The sequence below is a fragment of the Phocoena phocoena genome, chromosome 4 (genome assembly GCF_963924675.1).
Source record: "Phocoena phocoena chromosome 4, mPhoPho1.1, whole genome shotgun sequence".
Classification (NCBI taxonomy): domain Eukaryota; kingdom Metazoa; phylum Chordata; class Mammalia; order Artiodactyla; family Phocoenidae; genus Phocoena; species Phocoena phocoena.
The window spans coordinates 32,651,362-32,672,928 of record NC_089222.1 but is presented as its reverse complement, the minus strand read 5'-3'; the positions used below and the strand labels follow the sequence as shown (position 1 = coordinate 32,672,928).

Genomic DNA, 21,567 nt, shown 5'->3' with positions numbered 1-21,567 from the left:
ACGGGCCCAGCCGCTCCACGGCATGTGGGATCTTCCCTGACCGGGGCACGAACCCGTGTCCCCTGCATCGGCTGGTGGACTCTCAACCACTGCGCCACCAGGGAAGCCCCTATCCTACATTTTTGCTTATCTCTTTAACATCTGGCCTAAGACAGTTAAATTCTCATATCCACTTCTGCATTGGATCAGTTTTAAAATGTACTTTTAGTTAAAGTAAACAGAAGAAAATCTAGTTTCACACAGATATATAACAGGACAAGGAAGAAGTATTTTAATAGCCTTCTGGATTTTCTTCTTTGGTACCACACCAAAACTCAAAAAGTGGCAGTTTCTTAAAGGCTGTTTGCAAAATAGAAACTAAATTCATATCAATGAATATTTCTGTTACATTAAAATCCTTTAGTGTAACTTGGTCTTGGAAGAAATCTTTTACCCCTGCTAGATTTTATACCATATAATCCTTGGTCATTTGGAGAGGTATATTCATCCAGAATTTTGATGTATAGATACTTTCCATTATGTAGCATCAAAAATAGTATTGATAGTGGCACTGATTTCATTCTAAGTACTGGAAAGTAATGCTATTTGTCTTCCTTGACTTGAAGGCTCAGTTCATTCAATTTTGAGAAAATGTCTGCCAAATACTCAAGTATGAACTGCTATAGTTTATGTCCATTCCATGAAGAAAGCATGTAATTCAACTCGCAACTTACTCAAGTGTTTTTCCTCTAGACAACCATCATATACAGAAGTGCTTTGTGAACCATTCCTACAAAGACACACATTTTAATCAAATGGACAATATGTATTACTTCAACAGTCACTGTAAAGTTAACTTAGTTTTTTATTTTTTGTGTTGTTGTTTTTTTGTTTGTTTACTAAGATTGCATGGATGTAAGGTAGGCAATGACTACAGAACAGACAGTTGGGTACATGGCCTTCATTTGTGCTGAGGTACCAGCAGGTTTGTTTTACACATTGTGGCTTTTGCACCAATACTACAGATGTCAGCACAGTGAGTGAAAAAGGCAAACAACATGTCAGTATTCTTCTGAAAATGGGCTGACCTCATGGCCCCCCTGAAAGAGTGTCAAGGACTCCATGGTCCCACAGACCATATGTAAGAACCGTTATCGTAAAAGTGGTCCTGAAGAACCTAGGGGCAGGACAGGAATAAAGACGCAGATGTAGAGAACGGACTTGAGGACACAGGAAGGGGGAAGGGTAAGCTGGGACGAAGTGAGAGAGTGGCATGGACATATATACACTACCAAATTTAAATGGATAGCTAGGGGGAAGCAGCTGCATAGCACAGGGAGATCAGCTTGGTGCTTTGTGACCACCTAGAGGGGTGGGATAGGGAGGGTGGGAGGGAGGGACACGCAAGAGGGAGGGGATATGGGGATATATGTATATGTATAGCTGATTCACTTTGTTATACAGCAGAAACCAACACAATAATGTAAGGGAATTATACTCCAATAAAGATGTTAAAAAATAAAAAAGAAAGGCAAAGTTGGAGCCACTACCTGAATGCTGTTTCTAGCACGGGCAGGATGCAGGTCTGTTGAGCAAGATTTGCATTTAGCTATTTTATAGTTCTGTTATATTTAAAGCCAAACCCTGTTACAGGGTCCTTTCTTCAGTGTCTCCAATATAACCAGAAGCCACCTCAGTTGATACTTTGACATAGGAAAATTTTCTTTTGATACAAAAAAGCACTAATTTGGGGGGGAAAAAAATTGATAATTTGAATATACTAAAATTCATAACTTTTGTTTATCAAAATATACTTTTAAAGGAAAACGGACAAGTTACAATCTGGGAGATGCTATTCACCATACATATACCCAACAAAGCAGGTATCAACAATATTTGAAGGACTTCTACAAATCAATAATAGTACAAACAACCCAAAAGAACAATGAGCAATAGATATGACTAGACACTTCATGGAAATAACCAATTAGCATATGAAGAGATGCCCGTATCACTGTGATCGTGGAAATGTAAATCAGGACCACAATGTAGTAACATTTCATAAGCAAAAAATTTTATATCCGAGAATAGGAAACATTGAAGAAGATGTGTATCCACAGAGGATTTGCAACCACTCTGGAAAATAGTTTGGCATTATTTCCTATAGTTTAACGTTCATATACCTACGATCCAGCAATTTAAATCCTCTGTTTATACACACAAGACACTCTTTCACATGTTCATCAAGAGACGTCAAGGATATGTACCTTGGCATGGTTCAGAAGGGCAAAAACCTGGAAACATCCCAAACATAGGAAACTGAATGAATGAACCATGGCATGGTCAGACGATGGAATGTTTACAGTCGCCAAAACACATGAATTACGGCAACAATGCTCATCAGCACGGACAACACGTGGTATCTAAACCTAAACGATCGAAATCACTCAATGATTACATATGTTTCTTTTAAAATCACAATTTCATACACACATATACATACAACACACTTTTAGGAATACATACAGATGTAACAAAACAACTTAAAACCGCGAGAGAATGAAAAAAATGGGGTTCAGGGTGCATGGTGGCCAGAGAGACGGCATGTGGGAAGAAAGAGAATTCAGTTACATGCAGCACATAATTGTCAAAGTCTTGGCTTTTGTTTTGGTTATTGAGTTTGAGGGAAATTATTAACATAATGAAGAATAACAAAATAGGGGCCTCCCTGGTGGCGCAGTGGTTGGGGGTCCGCCTGCCGATGCTGGGGACATGGGTTCGTGCCCCGGTCCGGGAGGATATCGCATGCCGCGGAGCGGCTGTGCCCATGAGCCATGGCCGCTGAGCCTGCGCGTCCGGAGCCTGTGCTCCGCAGCGGGAGGGCCCACAGCAGTGAGAGGCCCGCGTACCGCAAAAAAAAAAAAAAAAAAGAATAACAAAATAAAAATTTTAGAGTCAACCTTGCATGCTAAGAATACGCCATATGGTTATATAAGACTATGGTGAATCCAACTTTATGCACCAACGAATTTAAAAGATATCTATACATTTTAACCTATTACGCACATAGAAACTGTAAAACTCTGAGGTCCTGAACAGACTCATCATTTGACAGTTAAGTAAATCAAGTCCTTCATTTGACCAAAGTTGTACAGATAGATTCATTCATAAATTCAGTAAATATCTATTGAACATCTACTATATGCCAGGCACTAATTTAACAGTGAACAAGAGAAATAAGTTCTGTTCTCATGAAGGTTACCTTCACAGCGTAGTAGGAATGGGGGGGGGGTGGTGGAGGGATGATGGAAGAAATAAATTGAAAAATAAACACTACTTTAAATAACGAAGACCACTCTGAAGAAAACAAAACATGGTGAGAGGGTGTAGAGCGCTGCCTACGCTCCTGGCTGTGTCAGGTGTCGTAAACTGGGACGGCCTCCCTGAGAAGGTGACGCTTGAACAGAGACCAATATGAGGCAGCCACAGTAAGATGCTAGAGACAGACAACGCCACAGACAGAGGCCAGGGCTCCGAGCACCTCTGCCCCAGTGAGGTTCACCTTTCTAGAAGTGGGTGTCAACATCACCGTGGTGACAGTGTGAAAGCAAATTCACCTGGGTATTCCTACTACTCCTACGCACTGCTTGACAAAACCTGGTTGTGGTCATGTCTGTAGACCCTTGCCAAGAGCCCCCGCCAGTTTACAAAGGAACAGAAGCCTTTCACGATTTATCTGGGACAGAGCAAAAGAATGTACCTGCTCAGAGCTTTGTCCAGCACTGGATGGCAGGCAAGGAAAAGCTCAAGGGGGTAGCTAGGAAGTTAAGTTTTGCTTTTCTTTTCAATTTTTGTTTCCCTGGGCCAAAACACTAAGGAGCACAATGATGTCTCGTGACACGTACTGGCTTACTTGCCAAAGGGAGCAAATATCCGCTACTTCGCCTTCTCTACACCCCTACCCCATACACACAAACATACCTGCACTTCCCCACAGGCTGACCATGTCAGGGACATTCGAGAGACAGAAGCAAGCTTGCTGGCACTTCTGCTGCTGCGGGCTGGGCAGATTCATATTATAGGTAAAAAAAAGCCACACAGCTGATGAGAGGCCTCTGTTGTCCACCAGGAGAGCAACTGTGGCCCCTGTGGGATAGTAATAATCCAAGTTATGCTGACATTATATCTGCCAGGCCTCTCCTAGCCACCTACTAGAGGGGAGGCATGTAACCAAGGTAAGAGCATACAGGTAAGATGCTACAGACACTGGGGGCTTGAAAAGAGTTGGGTTTCAATTGTAGGTGCTCTGGTTACCATCTCAGAACTTGTTCACGCCACTAAGCTCCCTTACACAGCTTTCTTCCTAGGTAAAATAACAATGTTTTAGGTCATCCATCAGAAATTCATGCAACTTCTACTATGAACTATTTGCTGAGCTAGATGAAAATACAAAGCTCTCTCTCCATGCAGTAGAACAGACAAGCTAATAAAAATACGACTTGTCAACAGGAAACAATATTCCCTCGTAGTTAAGGCTTTAGAATGACACTGACCTGGACCCACGTCTCAGTTCTACAATACACTAGTTCTTACACCTTGGACAAGTTACTCAAGCTGTCTAGATTTCAGTTTCCTTAACTATAATATGAGATTACTTCTGTCTTAGGAGGTCTACTGGAGGATTTAAAAGTGCACAGCTGTAGTTCGTTCATTTTCAGTGCCGCACAAAAGTTCACTAAATTTTTTTAACCCTTTTTCCTGTTAATAATCAGTTGAGCTATTTCTACGTTTTTGCCATTACAGTGTTTCTATGAGCATCCTTGTAGGTGGATATTCTCATACATACTTGGTATGCTTCTGGAAGAGAGACTTCTAGGGCATATACTTAGGAATTAAAATGCTCAGCTATAGGGTGAGTGAACCTTCATCTTTCCCAACTATTTCCAATTCCTGTTCCGAACTTTCCAATTCCTTTAGAAACATAATGCTGAGTTGGGTATAAAAAAAAAAAAAGTCCTGGAACACTACACACACCATGAACCATGAACAATTTTTATAATGGAATCTATGTTCCTGTAGATTTAAAATCATTTATGTTTAAAGGCAGGAAATAAGAAACACAAAATTCAGGTCAGGATCCCCTCTCAGTGGAGGAAGGCACAGCCCAGGGAGGAGGGAGGAGGGAGAAGCTGGAGTACTGGTGAGGCTCCGGCTCTCAAGTCAGCGCTGTGGTCTTTTTGTTGTGCTTTAGTTTCTTTGCATAAATTCTTTTCAAAGTATCAAGCAGTCCATTAAAAAGCAAAGGTATTTTTTTTTTTTTTTTTTTGCGTTATGCGGGCCTCTCACCGTTGTGGCCTCTCCCATCGCGGAGCACAGGCTCCAGACGCACAGGCTCAGCGGCCCAGCCGCTCCACATGTGGGATCCTCCCGGACCGGGGCACGAACCCGCGTCCCCTGCGCGTCCCCTGCATCGGCAGGCAGACTCTCAACCACTGCACCACCAGGGAAGCCCAAAGCAAAGGTATTTTTAAGAGCAATTACCACTGCCTGTGTCTGGTACCAGGCAAAGTTCCCCACGGATGGCAGTTACTGCTGTACAGTGTGATGAGAGGGAAAGAGATGACAAGGCAACAGCAGGAGCGCTGGAGGTGCAGCAGCCAGGCTCCGCAGCGTCCGGGGCTGTGGGAGATGCAGAAGCGCAGGAAACGGAGGTGCCCAGTGCGGATGGGAGAGGAAGCTGCTCAGAGGCCAGAACCACCAGACTCTGGGCCCTAAAAGGGCAGGTTTCCCAACACCAAGAACGCTATCCTGATAACAGGTGCCAAAGGCATAAGCGATAGATGAAAGGAAAAGTGTGTCTTATAGATGACAGTTTTAAGCAATGTTCTTAACAAAGATTATTTTGGCTTAGAAGAATGGGGAGAATGAGAAGAGAAGATGGCCAGGAACAGAGTAAGAAACACCAATTTAAGGACAGGCAGAGAAACTCCCAGAGGTGAATGAGAAGCAAAGGTAAGGAGGGTAGCAGAGAGGTCTGAGGGACTGTTACGCATTTGCTACGTGTCAGGCACTGAGCTAGGGACCCTTCCCTCAAAACTAATACACACAACATACGATACATACATATACGTATGCATATATATACACGTGTATACGTATATAGTTACATATACCAGCAGAAAAGTACATGTATACACACATTTCTTTTACTAAATTTTCTACTACATTTCTTTTACTAAACCATTTTGAATATAAGTTGCACAAAATCATGACCCTTCCCTCCGAAATACTTCAATATGCATCTCTGAAGATTAAGAATATTCTCCTAGTTAACCACGCCATTACCATACCTAGAAAACTTAAGACAATTCAATAACACCATCTAATATACAGTCTGTATTCAGATTCACACAAGTGCCCTAAAATAATTTCTCTAGTGCTACCCTCCACCGCCCCCAGCCACCAATCACAGTTCATACAGCACATTATTTCTCTTTGGCCTCTTTTGATCTAGAACTGCTCCCGCCCACCCCATCATGTCTGTTTGCTTTTCATGACATTGATTTATTTACAGAGTCTGGGCTGTTGTTTTATAGAATGATCCATGTTCTGAATTTGTCCAATTGTTTATCCATGATTAGCTTTTTGGCAAGGTAGGTTGTGTACATCTAACTGAGTCATATTGAGAGGCAAAATATCGAATTATCCCGTTTTTGGTAAGTTCAATCATTCAGTGACCGCCAGATGAAAAGGTACCATTTTTTTCTTTGTTATTCTAAGTGATCTGTGGGTGATGCTTTTAGATTGGAACATCCTGTTCTCCTACAACCTTTCGCCAAGAGACTTTTCACAAACACTGAAGACTGTTGCCTGAATCAATTATGACACTGAGGTTGAGAACTGTTGACTTTCTAATTCTATCATTCCTTCTACCTTTTCTAGCTGACATTCTTCTACAAAGAAGAGCTTGTCCCTGTCTTCATCCTCCCTTTTTCATCTGTATTTTTAATATCACTATCAACTCTTGAATTTGGTTTGTTTTTAAAAGTACTTTCATCTATTACTGTCCTTCTTATTGATATCCAAACTGTGGAATCTAGAAGTGCCACCAAGTCAGCTCCCATGTCCTTTTTTTTTTCATTTTTCCCCCCTTAACACTTCCTCATTGGTCTGAGCACTTCCTTGCTTTTTGCCTGCAAGGTATCAACTCACCTTTCCCTGTGCCTGATTTGAAATCAGTCATTTCCCCAAGGAGCCTTGGTCCCTGTTAGTGGGTAGCGATACTCAGAAACAAGATAATCTCATTGATAATGGAGATTGCTACTTTTCCACCTACAGAGGATTTTTTACTTTTGTTATTTAAAGTTGGAAATGGCTTGAGCAAGTTTATAGCTATTAGGGTATCAGGACTTCAAGACCTACAAATTTTATTGAGAACTTGTGGAGGTTTATACCTTGAAGGAAAGTAGCCTCTAGACTGAGAGAGAGCCTGAAAATACAAAAGAGGAAGGCAACAATGTATAAAGAAAAATTAGAAAGGAAGTCAGTGTAGGCTGCAATTAAAAAAAGAAAGTAAAAAAAAAAACCCACCATGGAGTAAAATAAAGCTGGTCCTGGTCCAAGCAGGTCATGAGCATGAAATTCAATTCATGGTACAGATAGAAAGGAGCACTTCTTCTTATCAGATTCTGTACGTTCAGACATTACCTCTGAGGCAATAATGAAAAGGCATCTAATAGCTCCCATAGGGCACGACAAGATGTAAGATAGCATTCTCAAAACATATATGACTGACTCATATTGAAATCCATATGAAAAGTGAAACAATCACAAATGTATTGATCTAAAGAGGACACTTACATTCAACAATGGATCCCATTGGGATGGGCCTCGGACTCATAAAAAGCAAAGGTCTTTCTTTCCATGTGTACTCTGAGCACCATCTATAAGCTGCATAAAAATGCATCTTTCACGTTTAAGTCCTACTCATTTTGAAATGAATGTAGTTGCTTCATTGTCATATGCTGTGTTTAATAAAATACAAATTCATTTAAAGCATTTCCCAATTCATAAGTTAGTGAAATAATGTATTTTATTGCATCAAAGGTTACTGATTCCTCCAACAGGTAGGAAGTACATGAATTTTAGGCTTTAAAGTGTATGAGAATCACTTCTCTGTAGTGTTTCCACTCCCATCTAAAGTTCTGGATATTTATATTCTTTTCCTTTGGGATATGCAAGCCTCAATCTTGAACAAACATATACCTGGCTGATATTTAGCTAAGTAAAGTTGTTGGTTCCTCACAAATGAAAATCTGTTCCCCAGCCCCCTGGCAAAGGGATATGCGTTAAGGCCCTAAGCCCCTAGATCTGAGGAACTGAGTACTGCACGCCTGATTGAGAAACGCAAACACCATCTCAGTAAAGCAAAAAGAGGTCAGAGGTTCATTCCCTTGCCTCACCCCAGGGAATAGAACCACATATTCCAAAACAATGCTGCAGAAGAACAGGCTGGAAAAAATTAAGTCAGGAATCCTAACAGCTCAATCTAAGTCCAGATAGAGAAAGGAATCAGTTCCCCAAACTCTGAAGACAGGAGTTTCACAGCTTTACATCACTCACATCAAAAATGCAGGCCTGTGTGGACTGCCAAGTAAGTGCATGAAACGCTCTGGACTTCACTCATACTCCCTGCTGCTGAGTGCCGCTTCCTGTGACGAGAACCCAGGGACCATAAGAAGAATGGCCTTCCCCCAGCTTCCCCGAGGCAAGCACTGCTGGGCCAGACTCCCGAGGAGGTTTGGAGCACACCGCAGCCCTGCGTTTCAGTGCAGAAGAACATCGACCTCAAATAAACGTGAGGAAGTAGGGCACAGCGTGGGAGCCTGACCCAGGGGAAGTCCTGGCCGGCTGAGAGTCCCAGGGACCTCCGATTCGTCTACTGTCAGCTGAATCACTCCCTGAACCCCCAACGTTTCCTCTGAGTCATACACTGCCAGGCACCAGGTATTTGATTCTTACAGGAATAGAAACCCTATGAGGTAGCAACTACTACCCTCTCACTTTAGAGATGTAAAGACAGAAACATGGAGGCACTCTGTAACTATTCCAATATCACAGCTACTAAGAAGCTGAGCCATATTTCTAACCAAGGTCCACTACATCCAACACGCATGCTTTTAACCATTATACTGCACTGTCTGCCCATTATTCCAACAGAGCTGTAAAGAAAGCCCACTTCCCATTCCAAGACCTAAGCATGTGAATTACTTAATCGCTGCTGAGTTACTCAACATACAGTTCCGGTTTAGCACCAATGAGAGAGCTGACAAAATTCTATTCCTATATCAAAATGATACCAAATACAACTACCATTAAGGGGCTATTACAGTAGTTCTCAACTTGGGAACATTTAAAAAAATGTCTGGAGACATTTTTCCTTGTCTTAAGTCACGGGTGCTGCTGGCACCTAGTGGATAGGGCCAGGGATGCAGCTAAACATCTTACGATGCACCAGACCACCACCCACAAAGAACTGGAACTCAAAAACATGTCAGTAGTGCCAAGGGTGAGAAACCCTGGGCTATACCAAAGATTGTAGGTGGAAAATCCCTCAACACCTATCCTGACAATCCAGATGCAGCTCCTGGTACGGAGGCTAGGATGGGTAGCCATTTCCATGGCCCCAGAAGTTTGGCATCTGTGCCACACCTCGCCCTCTCCCCCAGCTCCCGTGATCTGCTTGCATCACCACAAGATGTGAAGACTGACCCGGGTTCGAGGAGGTGCCAGTCTTGCACTTTGCTAAGAGTTCTGCGAAAAGTATTTTAAGGGAAGTGGTTGGAATTAAAAGTAAAAAACTAGGTTTGGGCATCATTATCAGCTTACCATCATACTAACTCACCATCCGTTACGGAGTTTCTGTATGCAGTGGTACCCAGAGACTAACTGGAGAAACTGAAGGCATCCACACCTTGCAGACCTTTAACACCTAGATCAAAAAGGACATACTCACAAACTCACACGCACATGTCCACCTTCCCTCAAAAACAATACTGGACAAGTGATTCCTAAAAACAATACTCTAGAAAAATGCTGAAGGGCCTGCAATACATGCACATACTCATGAACACAAACAAAACACGCTTGCCCCGAGCTCCCTCAGGAGTAGAGGAGACCTGGCTTGGAGATGAATAGACATAGATTTGAATACTGTCTGGCCACATATTAGGTGCCCAATTCGCCTTTGATGAGTTACTTAACCATTCTCAGCATCAGTTTCCTCATTTGCAAAATGGTGATAACAGTAACTGATTGGCAAGGCTCTATCATGTTACTCAAGAGCTTGGGCAATCCGTGTCCCCCCTGCTGTGCTGTCCTCTCATGTGTCTTGGTGCATGTGCCCGATAGCTCTCTCTGCCCAACACTCCCTCCCTCCCCTCCGACCCCCTTCTATGAAATAAACTGGCATGCTTAAAGTGACTTCTCCTTGAACAGGTCTATGACCTAGAAGCAGAGGACTCTGTTGACCCACTCCTAAGGAGTCACAATGTCGGGGAAAAAGAGGCAGGACCTAGAGTGAGGATGCAAGAAATTCTAAAATATTCAACCGACCATAGGATAAGAAAGGCCAGAAGCCTGATGACAGACTTAAGAATTAATTAATACTATTCAATAGTATAAAATATTTTTAAAATATAAAGTATGTTATAAAGTATTGAATAACATAAAATGTTATAAAATATGACTACAAGACTGAATAAGTAGCCCATATATAAATTCTCCTTCTATTCAACCCTTATGACTGTTCTGGAAACCATCTAGGATATCACATATTGGCACCACAAAGAGGAAAAAAAACAAAGTCACACGTTACAGCAAGGGAGATAAAAGCAGCAATAATAAGAAAATGGCTTTAGTAAGTTCAGAAATGTACACAACGATTACACACATCTATACTACTTTCTATTGTTAGAAGAATCATCTAGAAACAAATATTTATCTCATATGAAAAGATCTTGGGGCACTTCGGATCAAAGTTTTTGATGTTTGGACTGTAAGGACAGAGAAGGAATTGTCAGACTGTCGTCAGATAAGAACTGAACAAAGAACAGGAAGGAAAATGCTCATCATAGGTGGGTACTGATTAAAGAGTGATTTGAAAGCAATTCATTTTCCAAATACATTTTCTTTATTGAATTTTTTTTTATAAATTGATTTAATTATTTTTGAGTGTGTTGGGTCTTCATTGCTGCGCACCGGCTTTCTCTAGCTGCGGCGAGCCAGGGACTACTCTTCGTTGCGGTGCACAGGCTTCTCATTGCGGTGGCTTCCCCTGTTGCCGAGCACGGGCTCTAGGTACGCGGGCTTCAGTAGTTACGGCTCACGGGCTCTAGAGCACAGGCTCAGTAGTTGTGGCGCGTGGGCTTAGTTGCTCCGCAGCATGTGGGATCTTCCCAGCCCAGGGCTCGAACCCGTGTCCCCTGCATTGGCAGGTGGATTCTTTAACCACTGCGCCACCAGGAAAGTCCCTCCATATACATTTTTGTTTTCTAATTATGAACTATTTCAAGTACACAAAAGTACAGAAACTAATGTTGGTTAACACCAATACACTTAATCGCCCCGTGTTAATTGATAGTAATATTTAGGCATCATTGTTTCAGAATTTAAGAGGTGAAATACCGCAAATACAACTAAAGTCCAACCACCCTATGGCATCCCTTGCCCCTCCTTCCTTCTCCGGGAGTAAGCAGTTCCCTGAAGTTAGAAGATATCATTCTTGACCAGAACATGCTCAGTACTGACCTGGATCAAATATAATATTCCACCACAGAGAACTACATCTCTTTGTTTTGTTTCTAAAGAGAACTTCATGACCTTTTAGGGCTATTCTAGGTAAATATGCTTTTTTTTACCACTGGTTCTCCATAAAATATCTATTTATATTTACAGACTAGAAGGATGAGATTATTATGATGAAATTTATAATGAGTAAACTCTAAGAAAAATCTTAGATTTCAGGCTCCTTTTAATGTAATTTTTTCCTACCTCAAGTCCCAACTACAGCAAAGAAAAATAAGGTTGTTTTTTTACCCTCCTCACCAAATATTTATTAAAGTCCCCCTACGTACAGTCTTTTAAAAAAAAAACAAAAAAACTTGCTCTTCAAGGAGTACTCGTTGGGTTAGCAGCATCAACATTATACCCAGCTCCAGACCTATGGAATCTTGAGTCTTCATTTTAGCAGGAGCCCTGGGAAAATATGTATGCGCATTAAAGTCTGAGAAGGGTTGCCTTAAAGAATTTAGAAAGGTGCCAACCTAGACGGAGGCAGAACCAAACCCAACCACCATTCTGCCAAACCTATCCTCTTCCTATCATACAATATAGCTTTCAGATGTTATCTTGGCAAAGTCCATGCATAAGTAGACCAGTGGTTATCAACCAGGGGCAATCGGGCCTCCCAGAGGACATTTTGTTCACAGCTTAGGGAGATGATACTATTGGCCCCTAACAGAAGCCAAGAATGCTGCTAAACATCCTACAATGCAGAGGACAGTCCTCATGACAAATAATTATCTAACCCAGAATGTCAATGGTACAAAGGTTAAAAAAAAAAAAAAAAAAACACCAGGAAACAAAAAAAGCCTGCCTATGATTTCCTAGCTAAAATGGTCAATTGTTAACTTCAGTAATTTAAATGAGCTGATTTGAGCAACCAAACCCATAAAGTGTGTGGGGGGTGGGGAGAAAGAAACCAATAACTAAAAACACTTCATATGCAATCCTCTCAAGTAAAGGGTTTACAGGGTTTACATCACATCAGTAATCATCCATAGTGACAACCAAAACGAAGTTCAGTAAAGCAACAACAAAAACGCACGTTGAAACATTGCACAATTATACAAGCTGTATTTAAAAAGCAAGTGCGCTGCTACGACACATACTTCTTCAATAAAAACATTCTGGCGTTTATTTAACTTAATTAAATCTTCGTTTTTCTCCTACAATACAGGATCATTAGCGAAGAAGCACCTTGGCCACTTCAAGAAGACAAGCGCCCACTAGGCTAAATTACTTCACTGAAAGGAAACCTCATATCAGACAAAAGTTTTTAAACGTAAGTGAACACATCCTTTCCCGTTATCAAGAGCTTTGTTAATTTCATCAAAATATTACGAAGGAATAACTTCCCTTCTTCAGAGAAAGTAGAATTACAGCACACAGAACAGTGGAAGGTGGTCCATTTTAAGAGAAAAGTGGGTCACTGTGTGTAATTACACAGAGGATGAGTAATGAACTCAGCATGTTTTTACTAAGATGATTGTATTTCCGGAGCGAGCATCGCCTTGTCTGGTCCTGTATCAACTAAGTTCTGCCCAAAGAGAGAGCCCTGAGGTTATATGCAATACTCTACAACCTGAAAATACGAATGCAGCCCAATCCTGAGACCTAACATCTCACTAGGAACAACAGCGCTCACTATCTGGATTAAAATGAAACTTTGCCATTGATATTCTAGCTGTGCAAAAACAAGATGAGAGAAAGCAATTCATAGGCTCTTATTACACATTAACGGCTGTCTTTTGGTCTCATAGATCCACCCCACCATTACGTGACCAAAGATCCAAAGTGACGGTTTATATAGACTAAAACGTTTCAAGTCATTTCATTCTCCTTTACCTGGATTTGTGGAACAAGGAAGATTTCCACCTAAGAGAAGCTGAAGCCTTATAATATTTTTTTCTAATTGAAGTATAGCTGATTTACAATGTTGTGTTAATTACTGCTATATCGCAAAGTGATTCAGCTGTGTATATATATATATATATATATATATATATACACATATATACACACACACACACATTCTTCTTTTATGTGTGTGTGTATATATATATATATGTATATATATGTATATATATATATATTTCTTTCCCCCCCATTACGGTTTATCTTGAAATCCTTCTTAAATGAAGTCTCAAGAATTCAGGGAGCTGTGCTTATGTTACCTGAAGCCTCAAGGTTAACATAATGACCACTTTCACTATAGAAATTCAGAGGTAATCTCAGAAGTAACGTCCATGGGCAGGGCTGGCTACACTTCCACAAACTGGCTCCACAGAATGTCCCTTATTTCGGTTGATCATCCAGAGGTGCTTTTCCTCTTTCTTTCTCCCCCTTTGCCTGTCTCTTGTCTTTGATGGGCTGGGACAACCTGCTTAGAAATAGTAAATCAGCTGAGAGCCTGGGGCAGGGAATGGAGGGTTGCTGGGCCACATCAAGACATTCTTTCTTTCTGATTTATTTGGTTCTTTTTATTTTTACGTTACCGTATAAAATCAGCATCCGTATGTTACTATTTCCTCCATCTGTGAAATGATTTGAAGTTTTAGTAGGTCTCTATCGGGATATTAAATCACCTCTATACTAAAGACAAGGAGAGGAGACTGGACAGGTGTTACAAGGTCAAAGGAATATATGTCTCTTTTATCAGCTTGTCCTGTTTTTCATCTAACGTGTATCCCTGCCTTTTGGTCTCGATATATAACTGGCCTCACTTGCCGCAGATACCTTAAGATAGCCCCTTTTCCACACATCTCTTGATCCATCACTGTAGAAAAGGCTGCCACACTCTGAGTCACCAGGACCAAATATGATAAATTATGTACCTGGAGGTCACAGTGCCCTGCCATCAACACTACTGCTCAAGAAAAACAGACTTAAGAGCGTATTGCCACTAAAATCGTCTCGGATTTACCATTAGCTCATTACCTACGTAGAATGAGCCTTTAATTTGCCTCTGCTGTATCCACCCAGACAGCAGCACGAGCAGCAGTGATGCCCTGCTTCTTCCCCCAGTCAACACGTCTCAAACGGAGACTCTGATCTGCCATTGCTCAAAAACAGCCCAAAATAGCAAGAAGACGTTTGGAGGGAAAGACCCAAGCAAGCCTTGAGTACTCACTTCATTTCAGAAGGCACTCTGGCTCTAGAAGTTTACCTGGGTTAGCTAGCCCCTTCCATCAACCTCAAAGTGAGGAAAGGAGGAGGCATGAGGTGCATGGCAAAGCATATATGCTCAGATTCTTGACCCTCTGAGGAACCAGAGGGTCAGAGTTGTGGACCCATGGCATCAGGCTACATTCAGACATATTGCAGTGCGAAAGGACAAAAGTCATGAGATTCTGAGAAAATGTCTTTATACAGGTTTCTAGAAGGAAAGGAAAGACATGGTGGCTCTCATTAAATCATTTCTGGGAAATTCTTCACTATTACTATATACAGTGGCTTCTATAATTTTTCTGTAAAGAGAGAAATTTGGTACTCATTAAATCATTTCTGGAAATTCTTCACTATTTCAGTAGTTAGTTGCATATTATATAGCTAATATTTCTCTCTACTTTAAAATGTATTCACATCTGCTTTTTTAAAAATTTTATATTTTAAACTCCAGTGAATCCAACAATTACCGAATACACATCACGATCCCCGCACCACACTGGCCGAAGGGCTTGTGTCCCCAGCACCGGGACCCCTGGGAGCATTCTCTTGAGCTCTGTGAGACTGGCTCTTAGACTAGACTGCACCAATTATTTACTAAATATAGACTCTTTGCCACAGTGGACAGTTAAAAATAGAAAACACGGCCCCTTCACTTACCATCTAATATATGAACCAGGCCACAGAGGACCTGCAAACAAACCCATTATGATCAGAGCCAAGTGGGCAGGGGATTAGATTTCCTTTCAAAGGAAGTCCAAGGACAGGCAAAATCAATTGCTAGAAATGTAACTAGTTTTGCCATATGCTTGCAGGAAGAGTACACAGAAGCAACATATTCTTTGGGGGGAAACAGCACACAAAGTTTGCATGTGTGATTTTTTTTTTTTTTTTTTTTTGCAATGTGACTGAATCTCATATTCCACATTTCCAAATTCTACTTTCTCACACTTCCTTAATTTTACTGACACAGCCCTTCACTCACTGTGTATAAAGCACCATGCTTGGCACCAGAAATACAAAGATAAACAAGATACATTCTCTGTCCTCAAGGAACCCACTGTTCTCCACAATCTTTCTTTCCCATGACCCCTGACTAGATGTAAATTTCTTAAGAGCAGGGACTCCTGTCTTATATTCCCAGATTGCATTTCATTATTTCACAAATATTTTAAATATCTAATGTTCTAAATGTAATGCTAGGAATACAATGGTAAAAAAAAAAAAAAAAAAAAATGACATGGTCTCTCTCCTCTGAAGGAGCTTACAGTAGTAGAGGAAACAAAAAACAAACAGCTAGAGAGACAAGTGCTGTGACAGAAGAAAGGCACAGAACTAGGAGCACACATACAAGGGACCTCACACCCAATCCACCCCAACCAAGGCTTGGGAGGGCAAAGCTTCCTAAAGAAAGTGGCATCCAAACTGAGGCCTCAAGGATGAAGAGAAGTTAGCCAACCAAGAAGGTAGCGAAAGAGTCTTCCATACAAATGCAAGTTTGTGCAAAGGTCCAAGGTGAGAGAAGTCCTGGAACACACGAGGTACAAGGGTTCAGGACAGCAGGAACTCATCACTGGAGGTAGAATTAGTAGGGATCAGACCAAGATGGGACTTCTGGTAGCTCAGGGTTAAAGAGTTAGGACTTTATCCTGAGGGCAAGGGCCAACGGATGAAGGGTTAAACAGGATGCTGACATTACAGATAAGATGGGCAGTAGACATTTTCTTAGATGTATCAAATAATCTTTCAAAAGAGTGCTAATCTTCCTTGTGCCATAAATCATCATGTCCAACATCAGTGAAGACTACACAGGATTCTCTAACAAAAGAAGGTTCTGGGTAATACCTAGGGTAGTGTCGTCCAATAAAAATATGATGCAAGCCGCATAGGTAATTTAAAATTTTCCAGTAGCCATATTCTTAAAAAAAGTAAAATTAAGTGAAATTAAGATTAATAATGTATTTTATTTAATGGGATATTCCTAAAATATTTCAACATATTCTCAGTATTAAAAATACTGAGATATTTTACATTATTATCTGCGTACTAAGTCTGCAAAATTCATTGTGCATTTTCCATCACATCTCAATCTGGACTGGCCCCATTTCAAGACCTCTACAGCCACATATGGCTAGTGGCTACCATTTGGACAGTACAGATCTAGAATGTACTTTGGGGAGCATTTCTCAGAATGCTTAAGGTCTTTCTATCATTTTTGTTTGTTTTCTAATTTATAAAAATAATGCAAATCAGTTTTTAAATTCTGTGGGGAAAAACCCCACAGAATATCTCAACTTTTAAAGGTACCCATAATCCTATACCAAAAATACCAGTTATAGTTGGACGTGTATGCTTGTAAGACATAGTCCTATGTCTAAAATATACATAGGGTAGGCTTTCTAAAAAGTAGGGTCTGTGTCAAGAGCTCTTAAACCTAATATGTTGAAGAGTTGTGAATAAAATCAAACAGATTCTCTGTTTTTATAGCTTTATTACCTTTGAGACTATATTTAAACGAGTATTCCTGGAACTTTAGAGTTGTACAGGAACCTTTTATCATTTTAGGGAAACGCTGGTCTCCATGATTACCTCAGTTCTCAGACTGCCCTGCTTCTCTAATTTTTCTTTCCTGTCATCTGTCTACTCCATTCTTCCCTTTTCTAAAGGAAGGAAGGGAAGGTGAAAGGGAGAAAGAGACAGGTACCTAAGGAATATACAGCAAAACCTTGGTTTCAAGAACTTGCTGGGCGTGGCAAGTTCTTGCCCTTCCCTTCATTTATTTCTCGGCAAATGACTCGAAGGTCGTGACTGCACTTTGAGTGACTATTTCACATCACCTTCCAGGCCTCGCCTTCAGAAGTTACCCAACGATGAATGCCACCACTGCCCCACCTGCAGAGGGGTCCTGCCCCCAGAACACCCTCATAACCCAGCAAATCATCCCCGTGCTGTACTTCGTGGTCTTCGTGGCCGGGATCCTTCTCAACGGCGTGTCCGGGTGGATATTCTTCTACGTGCCCAGCTCCAAGAGTTTCATCGTCTATCTCAAAAACATTGTCGTCAGTGACTTCCTGATGAGCCTGACTTTTCCTTTTAAGATCCTGGGAGACTCGGGCCTCGGCCCCTGGCAGCTGAACGTGTTTGTGTGCAGGGTCTCGGCCGTGCTCTTCTATGTCAACATGTACGTCAGCATCGTGTTCTTCGGGCTCGTCGGCTTTGACAGATATTATAAAATCGTGAAGCCTCTCTTGACTTCGTTCATCCAGTCCGTGAACTACAGCAAGCTCCTGTCGGTGCTGGTGTGGAGCCTCACGCTGCTGCTTGCCATTCCCAACGTGATCCTGACCAACCGGAGCATCAGGAAGGCCACACGCGTTAAATGCATGGACCTTAAGAATGAACTGGGCCTCAAGTGGCACCAAGCCTCCAACTACATCTTTGTGGCCGTCTTCTGGATTGTGTTTCTTTCCTTAGTCGTCTTCTACACTGCTATCACGAGGAAAATCTTTAAGTCCCACCTTAAGTCCAGAAAGCATTCCGTCTCGGTCAAGAAGAAATCTAGCCGTAATATATTCAGTATCATGCTCGTGTTTTTTGTCTGTTTTGTGCCTTACCACGTTGCCAGAATCCCCTACACTCGGAGCCAGACAGAGACCCACTACAGCTGCCAGTCAAAAGAAATCCTGCTCTACGTGAAAGAATTCTCTCTGCTGTTGTCAGCTGCAAACGTATGCCTGGACCCCATTATTTATTTCTCTCTGTGCCATCCATTTAGAGAAATCTTACGTAAGAAACTGCATATCCCGTTAAAAGCTCAGCGTGACTCAGAAGCTTCCAAAACCAAAAGGGGAAATGTAACACAAGAAAGCACAGATACTTTGTGAGTGCCCGCCTCCTTTCGAATACAGTCTGTGCACGCATACTGTAATCTTCAATTACATAATAAAGGAAAATGAAGAAGAAGCATGTCCACGATAGTAAGTATCATCTCTAGGCACTACTATTCAATGTAGTACAATAATAAAACTAAAATGTAAGTTTCCATGCTTGTTTTTGTACCATCAAAGAAAAGATAATACATTATTTAATCTTATCCCACCAAAAGAGAAGGTTTAAGTTTATAATCAATAGTCTGGTCAGCTAATACAGCACATTAGATAGCAATAAGGAAGACAGGAAGCAATCACGACAATTCACAGGGGCATCTTCCTTCTTCTAAACACAAGAATTAAGTTGGCATATTATGCAATTCTTTTCAACAGGGTCATTAAAGACCAGCTTAAAAGCAGACACAGTCTGATAAAGGATTAGAGGCCTGTTTGTTGGAAAAAGTCAAGTCTTCTCTGATTTGAAGAAGCAGGATAAGCAGACACCCAAAAAATCACTTAAGAAATCCCCCACGGATTTATTTCACGGCATTTCAAAGGAAAGCAGATATAAACTCTGTACATTGCAGCAAAAAACGTAATCTTTCTCTGATAGCATTTTGAGGATGATATAAGATACATCTCAAATATGTTTTATATGAAGATTAGCTAAGCTGCTTAATGAGCCTAGTGTTCTGGTGCTAGAACATGTTTAAGTAAACTCTACAGAGGGAATCTAGATAGTGGCGTAAGTTGCCAGAAACGTCCCCTGTTCAGTGGTATGGGAAAAAAAATCTAGGATGTCTGAGAAAAGACATATGCACACAAATACCCCCAGCTGGCAACACACTTTATTCCCTAGGAGCAGAGAAAAGCAGTTTTCTTAGAAAGCAACTGGACCTGATAACAAGAAAATCTAAAATTTACAATAATGAGTGAGAAATTACACACAAAATGAAAATTTACATATCATATTTTCTGAAAAACAAATTTCATATGTGCAGATATGGGATATGGTTGCTGGCTTGTGAGTCATCAAAGCTCGGTTCTTTCTCTGCTATTAACTGGCTGGAAGACATTTAGCCCATCTTTCAAATGCTCTTCTCAAACATTTTCATAAGTCATGTTTTCATATATATGTGTATATATATATATATATATATATGTACTTCAAGCCTTACCATATATGTACTAATAAAAAATAATTTTAATAGTGTCAAGTTTTTTCTTAAGTCAAGATACCAAAAAACACTACCAGATTTACTCATAGTCAAGACATGGGTGGTTTCTTTAGTACACTCAATTACAAATGCTAATAGAATACAAAGAAAGAAGGCATAGGAGTACCCAGGAAGGAGTTGCATAGAGTGTTTTTGAAATTCTATTTGCCACTGACTTTTCAAAACAAGTATTTCATATGTTCTCAGGATCTCATCAGATCTTAGGCAAAACTGAGAAAACACATTTTAAACTGAGGAAGAGCTGAGAAGGTTTTCACACTCTGTATCCACCTTCCACCCTCATGAAAACTCTCTGCTCCCAACTCTGGGTCAAATATCCTCTCCCAAAAAGAACAAAATCACAAACCTATGACAAACGTGCCTGGCAAAACTAAGCTTGCTATAGCATTTGTTTGGCTAAACATATTTGCAAAAGAAAGTGGCTGTGTTTATTCACAGTTTCCATTGGTCAGGACAAATTAGTAAATGCTGGTGTTTTATATGTCCCCTACTGGGCCACAGGAGAAACTGAAATCATAAAAGAAGATGAGAAGCACCAAGTTTTGCCTTTGTAACCACTGTGCCAAAGCAAATCAGAAATATGAAAGGCAATATTTTTCAGGAAACAACATGCAATGCAAATAAGGATATCGTGAAGCAAGAGTTGAATAACAGCTACTGCATATCAGAACTTTTAAGGTAAAAGACCTGTACTTGGAAAACTGTAAGACATTGAAGACAACACACACAAATGGAAAGATGGATGCTGCTCACCAATTGGAAGAATTAATATTGTTAAAATGACCAAACTACCCCAAGGTAGTCTACCAAGGGTTCAATGCAATCCCTATCAAAATACCAATGGAATTTTTCACAGAACTAGAACAAATAATTCTAAAGTTTGTATGAAAACACAAAAGACTCCAAAAAGCCAAAATAATCTTGAAAAAGAAGAGCAAAGCTGGAGGTATCACACTCCCTGATTTCAAACTGTACAGCAAAGTACAGTAATTTGATCACTACATTAATCAAAACAGGATGGTACTGGCACAAAAACAGACACATAGATCAGTGCAATAGGATAGAGTGCCCATGCTTCCACAATCAATTAATCTACAACAAAGGAGGTAAGAATATACAGTGGAGAAAAGACAGCCTCTTTAATCAACGGTGTTGAGAAAACTGGGCAGCTATATGCAAAAGAATGAAACTGGACTACTTTCTCACACCACATATAAAAATAAACTCAAATGGATAAAACGCTTAAGACCAGAAAGCATAAAACTCCTAGAAGAAAACACAGGCAGTCAGTACAGTCTTTGACACTGGTTGTAGCAATATCTTTTTGGATGTGTCTCCTTAGGCAAGGGAAACAAAAGGAAAAATAAACAAATGGAACTACAGCAAACTAAACAGCTTTTGTAGAGCAAAGGAAACCAAAAACAAAGCAAAAAAGGCCACCTACTGAATGGGAGAAGAGATTTGCAAATGGTACA

The 21,567-nt window shown here is 40.8% G+C and overlaps 2 protein-coding genes across 2 annotated transcripts in view; one reads left to right on the top strand and one right to left on the bottom strand.

Annotated features, from left to right (window-relative positions):
- Positions 1 to 21,567, bottom strand: part of MED12L (mediator complex subunit 12L) — a 308,272-nt gene that overhangs the window by 170,795 nt on the left and 115,910 nt on the right. The gene's annotated exons all lie outside the window — the stretch shown is intronic.
- On the top strand, positions 17,856 to 18,869 carry P2RY14 (purinergic receptor P2Y14). The gene has a single exon (XM_065876157.1). It carries the CDS (start codon positions 17,856 to 17,858, stop codon positions 18,867 to 18,869), a length of 1,014 nt encoding a protein of 337 aa, XP_065732229.1.

Coding starts and splice junctions, on each gene's coding strand:
- P2RY14 (XM_065876157.1), top strand. CDS start 17,856: ATGAATGCCACCACTGCCCCACCTGCAGAGGGGTCCTGCCCCCAGAAC.